Genomic DNA, 10369 nt, shown 5'->3' with positions numbered 1-10369 from the left:
AAATATTCAAATTAAGATCTATCTGATAGATAATGTAATGATTTAAGCTCTACTGGGGATTGATATAGTTACTTTGAAATTGGCCTACAGTAATTGTTGACCTAGAATTAAAAAGATCCAGATTAAAGTCTATTTTCAGATGTAGAAGATCAATGAATGACTTGGGCTCAGTCATTTTTTTTCCAGGCTATTTATTGCACTGAGATGTTCTGAGGAAAAGAGAGTTGGAAGAGATGTGCTCCTGGGAATAAACCAAGCTATAAACCAAATGACTAAAACAAACATGGATTTTAAACACAGATTTAAGATTGTATGGATACAATTATATTTAGTCATATCTCTTTGACTAGCAATACCATTTGCCAATGCATAGCAATATCACATGCCAATTTGACTATCAAATCCCAATCTGTGTCCATAAAACAAAGCAGGTAAACCACATATTTCCTTGTTTGTAAAGCTTTATACTTTCCCTATAAACATTTCCCAGACAGCATGGGACATGGAACTTGGAAACCTGGGAGTTATAATTCAGCATACTGGTAGTTCTCTAGGTTGAAGCAAAGTCTTTATAACATTCATATTCATTTTTTATTATAAACTCTTGGATTAATTTAAGATCATACCTATAGCTTGTGCATGACATCATGGCGGGTGGGCAGAGCCTCCCGCAGCCACAACTACCACCCAAACCAGAAAGAACCAGTTGAACACCATCTCTGGTTGAAAGCTATTTTAATAACCTCACCTATTCTTTAAAGGCCACATTGCATACATAAAAGTCTGTATGAAATGCAATTTAATTAACTAATAAGACCCTTTATAGAACAGGCAGGTATGAACTACAGTCCCATTGAAGTGTTCTCTATAACAGGGGCTCCCTAATCCCAGGCCACGGTTCATTGGGAGCCAGGCCACACAAGTGATGGGTGAGTGCATGAAGCTTCAGTTGTATATGCGCGGGAGCTATGAAACCATTCCCCGCTGCCATTGTTGCCAGTCCATGAAGCCAGAAGGTTGGGGACCACTGCTAGATAAAGATATCATATACACTATTTTTAAAATGGAAGTTTTACTCCATGCTCATGGAGAACATTTATCTGTGCAGTAGTTAAAGTCAATACCAACCCAGTGGCACATAATCTTCCATAAAGGAAGTTAACTGGAAGTATTATGAAAAATATATGCAAAATAATATTTATCTAAAATCCATTTGAAAAGGTTTTTTTATAAAAATTGAACCATGCTTTGTCTTAGAATTAATGTTACTTGAATTACAAAATACATCATAAAGTTGTCTCCACAATACAGATTGAGATAGCTAATCAGGTTAGTCAATTATTTACAGCAAACTGTTGATCCTTCAACATGTTTTAACTTATTATACCATCCCCAACCCCCCACTGCCAACCCCCCAAGGCTCTTATGATAAGAAGAGATTGGCTATTTGAAATGTTTCTCAGGGAAAGATTGGCCCTTAAAAAAAACTTCTACACAGAAGACAAGAGTATAAAAATATAAAGGAATTCACTAGAATCCTAAAATATGATCTTTCTTTTAAAAAATGGACATGGGCAGTTTATTTCAAAACTAGACAAATTAAAATAAATGTTTTATGTAGGTAAAACAAATCCAGTGTATTTTGTTTTGAAACAAAATAATGTTGAAAACCAATTTGTGGAAGAGATGACTCATAATTTTGTAAATAATATTAAGGCCTTCAGACACCTCAGTTCTCTTGATAGTTCCATTAGCGGTATATTTATGTAAATACAAACATACATAAATTCACTTGAAACTATCTCATTCTAGCAGTCATCTGTCCTTATAAACAGAAGCAAATCACCACTGGAATGCTGGCAGTGAAAATCAAAGGCCACTGCAGTTTAACTGAAAATTGCTAAATAATTCAACTGCTTGCTTCATGCTGAAACTTTTAACAGTGTCAGAGTTTGTCTATAGATGAAGGTCAGTGGTGGGTTGCCAATTTTTTTACTATCAGTTTGGGCGTGTTTGCATGCATGCACACATGTTGCTTTTGCGCATGCGGGTAGGTGGAGCCTCCCACCAATGCTACTATTGGTTTGCCTAATCTGGGCCAAACTGGGAACAGCCCACCTCTGATGAAGGTTGTTTTCACATCTGAGATTAGACCAGGTTTCTTAAACATTTGTTGAACAAGCAATATTGACTTGGTTCACATTACATTAATCCAAAAACAAGCAAGCATGACATGGCATAGGCCAATGTGGAAACATGCCACAAATAAACATGATAATAAAACTAATACAAGTAAGATACTGGAATAGAATTAATTACTGCAAGTCTTTAATGTTTTCAAGATGCTGGTCTAATTTCCAAACAGTTGGACAAACAATTCATGCTTTAAGGTTTCCTTTCCAATCTGGAGCCTTACAATGGGCTGGATTGCAACTCCTATCATCTCGTGGAAGCAAGTTTACCCTGATTATGACTAGGAAGCTGTAACTTGATATATCAGGAGGGTGGCACTTTAAGACATAGTAAGAAAGACCCTCCAGTTAGAAGTGAGATAAAAAGATTCCACCATTTTGACCATAGATTGTTTAGGCAGTAGATAGAGTTCCAAATAAAATTTTGGTACTTCCATATTTTTAAGCCACCTTAGGCTGCTTGAGAAGGCAAAAGATTCCAAACATTTTTCCTTCTAATTACTTACTGAAAAAAATAAGTGTCACATTGGAAATACTAACATTTTTTAATAGCACTGCTAAAAAATAGAGATTTGTTGTCTGAATTACAACTCCTATAATCCCTTGCCACAAATTGATTGGGTCTTATGTCAGTGAAATCGAAAGCATCTGAACACAAAGCTTCCTACTATTGCTATTAGGCAATGCCTGATATATTACATAGATACTTAATTTCAGTAAAGAATCTTTGAACACCTTAGAAATGTTCATAAGAACGTTCAGACTCTTAGCTGTTTAAAACATTAAGATTTCTTTCACTGAATAACCATCCTCCATATTACAGAAGCTGTTAGTCTAGTTACAACTTGGGCTAAGATAAGACAGTAGCTGAAGCTGGGTGGAACGGATTTCATTTCTGCCTTAGTTGTGAATTTTGCAACCTTTTTTTATTTCTCTGGTCTTTTGCTGTCAATGTATGATGGCAATTTTGCAACTTGTAACCCTTGGATTCACACTCTGCCAATGTTCAGTCCAAAGATAAGTTAACAATGGTGACATTTCTCACCCTAGCTCCCATCTTCTGGGTGTTAACAATCTGGTGCTATATGGTCCTTCACTATATAACTCCCAAAGTGATCAAGTGCTTTTTTTAAAAAACTGCCTCGATCCTGCTGGTAAGATGTCTAAGGTTTGGTTTCTAGAAAAAGGGAAGTTAACTCAAATTCAGTCTCTCTTATCAGCCTCCTGCAGGAAATGTAGAAGCCACTTGGCAGAAGCAGACAACCTAACAGCACGTTATTGTGTTTTGTTTATAAATGTCTTGAAGTGACATCATGAGCGCAAGAGTTATAGGTTCCGAGCAGAAAACAAATAGGAGTACTTGATCGACATCTGCAGATCTTTCAAGTATGAAAAAGAAAGGCTATGTTTTAGAGTGACAGGAAACCAAAGTATTGCTTTTTTCTCTAAAGGGACTGTGTGTTCTGCTGATATATGACTGCAACAGTACAATCACTTTGAAAAAAGCCTTAAGGTTAGAACCAGCACTGGCTTGTTCCAAAGTAAAAACATAGTTGTTTTTTTTAAAAAAAAAACCTGCTTAGCAACTAAAGTCAATAGATGCGGGAGGGACTACTTTTGAATTAGGTGGGGTAGGTAGGATGTTAGACAAATGAGGGTTGTTGTTATTGTTTGGATAATTTAAGTATGCATTCACCAAGGAGGAAGTGATCAAAGGATTGATTGTGTAAGGTCTGTGCTTGGGATATAATACGTGTCGAATTTAAAAGAAACCAGTTCATCCTAAGAGTGATCTATACTTAATGAGTGACATTTCAAGAAAATGTCTTTATAAGAATAAGTACTGCGAGCAGTTTTGCTTGCTTTTAACATCAATGTTACACTATATAACATAGTGCTACCCCTAAGCAACTAAATTGTGTAAGTATTTTGTTTAGCACGATTCAAATAGCTTTGTGTGAGATTGTGGGTACAAAAGCTCTTGAATGTAAAGTGCCACAAATCCAAACTATTTCAGGAAGTAGTTTTGAACTGTGCTTCTGATGTACTTTGAACATTTTGAATCCATTTATGTAGTGCTTAGATGAACAATTTTCCTTGGCCTAGCTTCTATAGCACTCCTACACTCAAGTTTAAACCACAGACGTTGGTATGTTCTTTTCATTTGACTCATACAAGCAAGATTGATTCCTAGCCTAAGCTGTAGAATACAGCTGAAATTCATTTCACAAACGCAAGCCTCCCCCAAATATGTTGCTCATTGGAGATAGGTTATGCAAGTTGTAGCCCCTTCCCACATATCCACCAACCTAGTCAAGGGAGTGGAAAATGCCAGCAGTCAATTTATCTCACTGCATACCAGTCTTCTTCAAGCTTGTACTTTCCAAATACAGTATGCTAGGAATGAGTTTGCTACACTTATAAAGGCCATGCAGAGTGGGGTATTCTGGGAATTGCAGTTATAGCATAGCTGGAAGTTAACAGGCTAAGCACATTAGCTTACAGAACCTAATATGTATTTTTAATAGGCCTTCATTAAACATTAATGGGAATGTTAACTTTAGGTATTTTGCAAGTTATAAAGCTACAATTTCATCAAGAAGTTGCACAGCAGTCTTGAATGGGCAAGGTATGCCATGTCAATCTCTCCCATACCTTCTAGCACTTCAGTAGTCAGATCACAATTGTGGTATGTGGGAATTTCTTACATTGGGAAACTTTTGATTGAAGGCAGCAGTGAAGAACCTACCGACAAGCTCCAGTTATAAATTCAAGCTTTCAAGCCATTCCTATCCAGTTTTACTGAACAGAAGCTCAATTAACTTCCATGGGCCTAACTTCAAGTTTTTAAATCAGGAAGGAAAAGTATACATACCTTTTTGCTGAATGCCATCATCTTATGATCTCTAAGGGAATCTTGTGATTGAAGAATTGAAAAGAAATCAAACTTTTCTGTTGAGCGGTTAACTTGCTCCTAAGGGCTGTGCAACATTGGCTTTTAGTAAATACCAACTGAGCAAGGTATCCGTCAAGTCAGAAATAAGATTTTTTGTTTATTACTTTTCTTATGTTTTTAAATGGTGGATTAGTTGAACCACCTTGACTTGCTATCCTTGTTCATCAGGCAACCATATAAACATTAATCCTCTGGATTTGGTCGTAATTCTTGTTTGTTGGAAGTCACTTCAGCAGGGTTTCCACGTATTCAGGAATTAATAGACTTGTGCATTATCTCCACATTATGATTAATTTTGAATAATATTAAAAATTAAAGTGAAACATTCAATGTGTGTTCTCAAACATTCACACTCCAACAGTCTTCCTCATCCATCTGTAATGATCATGTTTTTTTCCTGCATCTGCCCTCCATGTTTATCTTTTATAATACATTAACTGGGATTAAAAATAGTTTTAACTAATCCTATGCAAGCATGACAAGAGATTAAATTAAAATGCCAAGATAGGAAATGATTTATTATAGAGAGAAGAAAAGTTTCTCATCCAAAATATAGAAATCTGTACAACTTTGCCACAATCAATATACATGAACTGTACAAATTTACACCAGTTCATAATTTACCCAAAAAAAGATGACTAACAAAGTTCACAAAATAGATGGTGGTTTGTGGAAAAGACTTTTACCAATTAAGTACAAGGAAATTACAAACCAGACCTCCACTTTCTAAAAATAAGAGGTTTACTCAGTCTTAGAAAACTACAAGCTAGCAAATGTACAGATAGCTGGCTGGTAAAATACACCACAGTTCAGACAGTGTCTTTAAATGGTCTCTCTTTAGCCTGTTGGCATAGCACAGCTTACTCACTTACTACCTTGAAGGCCAATACAAAACAGCAACCGAACCATTTTCCCCAGTTCATGGCCACTAAGTGTGACTTATGTACAGTCTATACATACTGTTAAGTGCTAGGTAAAAGTCTGGATGAATAAAATTTCCAGTATTACCATGTTTATAACAAGTCCTATTACTGAGCTGCCAAAAATGGTAACTTTAAAAAATGTATAGTGCAAATTCTTCTGCAACACTTAATGCAGAAAACAATTTTATAGCTATAGACTTAGATTGAAAATGTGTGTGTGTGTGTGTGTGTGCAGTTTTTTTTAAAAAAAGAAGAAGAATTAAGCAAAACGTCTGGGAGAAAACTACAGCCTATCTGGGTCAACTTCAGGCATTAGGAAATAAAGCAATCATCTATACTCACAGGCTATTAAATCACTGAAAGGTACTGTCGAAACTATGGCACTGCCATTATCAAATCAAGTTTACCATTCTATGTTGTGCCAGGTCTTCACAGCTGTGAAATGGTTTAAATTCCGTAATCCATCCCCAGAGGAGCCCACCCAAAGTAAAAACCAAATTTATCCATCCATTCTATGATGATCCATCCACAGGCTATTATCTTAACCTGATACAGTCATCATATTGTAGCTCTTTGAGGGGCTGGTTCTGCCCAAGAGGAGTTCTTCCTTACAGCTTATTCGACTGTCTACCATTTGCATGCTGGTGCTACTTTGGCTTGCTCCTGCTGGTGCGGCTTCATACAGCACACAGATCGAGCCATCTTCTCCAATTCGATAGGATACTTCATACGGGTCAACCCAGAGAGTAAGTTCACTTGGCAGGAGCCGGAACAGTTCCTGGCTGCTAAGTCCAATCCGGTGTGCTGCTTTCCCAATCAGGGGATCCATCTTATGGTTGATACGGATGCAGCGATAGCCTGATCCTTTGCATGGCTTTTCAGGGAACCAGTGGTGTTTATAATGTTCTACAAAATAGAAAAGAGTAATAAACATCACACTTGGCTCTTCACAAAGGTTCAGAAACAAGAATCATTCTTTTCTAATGCTTCAATGATAGATGAGGTATGTTTACGTTTAGGGTTGACAACTTTTCTTAGCAGTAATTACTACTGCTCTTATAACCCTTACAGCTGCCTAGGTGTATAGAAATTGTTATCCAGTGCATAAGACAATAGAACTGGTAGTGGGGTGGGAAACAGAACAGTATATCAACTTATTAGTTGATGGCCGGAAAAATAATGCTAACTTTAGCAAAAATATACTGTGAGCTATTGAATCATTTTTTTCTAAAGCTTCGGTCATTTAATTTCAAGAATAAATTCATGTTTGCATATAGAAAGGCCTATCTATCACAATGAAAGACTATACCCCGAAATCTCTTTAAGAGCTTCTTATCAAAGTCAGACATTTATTTCCACTAATCTTAATGGCACCTTCTCGCATTACATTATACACAAACTATTACAAAAGTGCATGTATGAAATGTTATGATCAGCACCAATCAACTTGAAGTGCTAAATAAAGTGCTATTCAAAATACCATATGAATGATATATTATGTAAAACAAATTTAGATGTTTTTTCCCCTTGCAGGATAGTTTTGTATAGCTTTAGAAGTGGTTTACTGGGGGAGGGGGGGATGTCCAACTGAGATCAGGTCAGTTAAGATATTAAAAACAGACGTCACAGTGTTAATGCTTTGTTCAGACTGCGCATACACACAATTTCCATGCGTTTACTTGTACATGGATTAGCATACCCCAGTCTCTACCAAAGAGCATTTGTAGAAGATTCTTCATGTAATACAGTCAAAAATGTAATTTAAATCTTCCAGTGCTAATAAAAATATTCCAAAACTAGGATTTCCAAACCAATCTTTACACTCAGTAATATTTTCAGAACATAAGGAACACGTTTTGAGATACCTTTTCTCTGTTGCTAATACTTAAAATCTTAATATTTTTGCTTAACACTTCATTTACCAGGCTCTTTACAGGTGACAACACCTTTTAAGATTCAGAACAGAAAAAATATTCAGTAATACAGTATTTCATCATTACTATGTAGCACGTACTTAAACTATATTAGTAATGTTACTAGGTGTGCAGAAAGGCACTCCACAGAGACTGAATTACTACAACTTCTTAAGTCATGTTAGAAAGAAAACAAGTTGCCTGGCTTGTGATAAAGCTGTACTGTAATAATCGATCCCCCACAATGAAGAGGGGAGACTCAGATACTGCTATAACTCAAAGAAGAAACTAATGTAATCTTTATTTTTAATTAACAAATTAATAGTCCAAGCTTATTAAATAATTCCCTCTGCCTTCCCGAAAGGTATGAAAAATATTGGCTACTATACCAGATAGGTGCATTTAATATATTCTTCTCTAAGCTAATGGATGAAGAGGAAAGGAAAACAGATGTGGAAAAACATGCATCCCCCGCCCCCCAGCCTTTAGGCAAAATCTCAAGAACGTCTGTTCTGCACTCCTTCAGTCTCAAGCAGTTGAAACTGGTAAATAGAGCTCTTCCAGAGAATGCATGAGACATACAGTTTAAGAGATACACAGCTTAGCAGTTACTTGCATCTAGGCAGAATGAGAAAAGGCCATGTATCTTAAATGAGTTCAAAATGCCACCCAAATTTACTTTGCTCCTTTTTATACACAAAACCCTACACAAAAATTGGGAGGGGTGTAAAGACTTCATAGGCAGAACTTTAAAAGTATGATTGACGTGTAGGTCTGTATGCTAGCCTACCCACGCAATGTGATCTTTGTGTATAAACACCAAGAAAGGAAAGAGGAACAGAAGGCAGCTAAAGGGACTTTCCAGACACGCAAGGGATCATATACCAGCGAAAAATTCCCCGTTGCATACACAAGCACTGAGTAAAACCAAAACCAAAGGAAAGTACGACAATAACCCACTGTAATATATTTAGACCACGGTGGGCTAAAGTGATAAAATAGCTGCTTCCTAGGCTTGTACAAAACACAAAGGTCTCGTTCGTTTCCTGAAGCCGTTTGGAAGACTGTTGTTATTCCCACGAACCGTCCAAATCATGCAACCAGCTTACACATCATTTACCTTCCCTTCTTCCCAACACTGCAACATTTTCCCACCAATTGCCCAGTGCCAATGCTGGCTATCATGGGACCTTTAGCCCCCAACAGTTATGGAGGGCAGCTAGTCGGGGGAGGGCTGAAATATTACGTTGATAAACAAGATCGGAGGGATCACGCGGTCCGGGGGGGGGGCAACTGCTCTATAAGGACAGCAGCTATGCGGTCGTTGCTTCCCCACCCCCCGCCGCCGTCCCCATACTAGCCGGAAGGAGACGAGAAGTCTGAACACCTTCCCTCCCCCCCCCTTACCTGCCAGCAACTCCTGCAGGTTCTGACTGAACGTTTGAAGCTGCCGCTCGTTCATCAGCCCGTTGGTACGCAGGAACTTGGAGATGAAGTTCACAGCCGCGGCGATCTCACGTATCATGTTGGCCCGGGTATAAAGGGCGGGATGCATGGAGGCGGAGGGGGCGAGAGGCAGCCAGCTCCGGTGGTTGACCAAGAGTGTTCGGGGCGCGCGCTCAGGGCCGCCGAAGAGGAACCGAGCGATGGGGCGAGAGAGAGAGAGAGAAAGAGAGAGGGGGGAAAACAAGTCGAGGGAGGAGGAGGAGGAGGCGATCTTTTCAGAAGACTCAATTCAGGAGGGGCGCCCACTCCTTCTATTGAGCCGCCACCCTCTGACGTACTCAGGCGGCAGTGCCAGGAACTACCAGATCCAGCACTCCAGCAACCATTTCCTACCAAACAACGAAGGAAGGGCTTCGCCGTGCAGCGCCTTTTATAACCGCGGCCAGGCTGGCAATGGCGCTTGAAAAGGGGCCGGGATCCCGTCCCAGCCAATCGGGCGATCGCACCATTGTGACGTCTTGTTGGAACGGAGGGGCACGGGGAGAAGTGATGTCATCTGATTGTAAACAAATAGAACTGGAAGCGGCAGAGGAAGCGAGAGAGCGAGCCTTGGGTTTGTTCGTTGAGCGGGGCTGGAAAATAGCAGCGGCAGCAACAGCAGCGGCCGCCGCTTGAGAATGGAACGTCTCGTACTGTATAAAGACGTTCAAGGGCTGCAATAGCAGCTCGCGCTTGCTGGCTGGCGCTCGCGCACGTCCAAATGATTTATGTTTTGTTTAATACGATGCATAACAAGGTTGGGAAAGACGGGAGGATCAAGTTTATCTTACTCAAAGGGTAAAAAAAATGCGAACGGCTTTTGTTGATCCTGCTATCGGCTGATCTTTTCCCCCCCTCTCCTTTCATTCAGATCTCGCTGTAGAAGGTTATAGCCTATAG

The 10369-nt window shown here is 39.0% G+C and overlaps 1 protein-coding gene across 1 annotated transcript; it reads right to left on the bottom strand.

The window, feature by feature from the left end:
* Positions 1–5639: 5639 nt before the first annotated feature.
* On the bottom strand, positions 5640–9849 carry BTG1 (BTG anti-proliferation factor 1). Its single transcript, XM_014056489.2, has 2 exons — positions 9392–9849; positions 5640–6977 (listed from the first exon to the last, which is right to left on the bottom strand). Exons 1-2 carry the CDS (start codon positions 9537–9539, stop codon positions 6613–6615), a joined length of 513 nt encoding a protein of 170 aa, XP_013911964.1. The 5' UTR covers positions 9540–9849; the 3' UTR covers positions 5640–6612.
* Between the last annotated feature and the right edge of the window lie 520 nt (positions 9850–10369).

This window comes from Thamnophis sirtalis, unplaced genomic scaffold (genome assembly GCF_051295495.1).
Source record: "Thamnophis sirtalis isolate CommonGarterSnake01/CBP01778 unplaced genomic scaffold, rThaSir2_p1.2 scaffold_9, whole genome shotgun sequence".
Classification (NCBI taxonomy): Eukaryota; Metazoa; Chordata; class Lepidosauria; order Squamata; family Natricidae; genus Thamnophis; species Thamnophis sirtalis.
Note: the sequence above shows the minus strand (reverse complement) of the source record. Positions and strands in the feature narration are given on the sequence as shown.

Coding starts and splice junctions, on each gene's coding strand:
- BTG1 (XM_014056489.2), bottom strand. CDS start 9,539: ATGCATCCCGCCCTTTATACCCGGGCCAACATGATACGTGAGATCGCC. Junction 6,978..9,391: donor CCTGCAGGAGTTGCTGGCAG/GTAAGGGGGGGG, acceptor TCTATTTTGTAG/AACATTATAAACACCACTGG.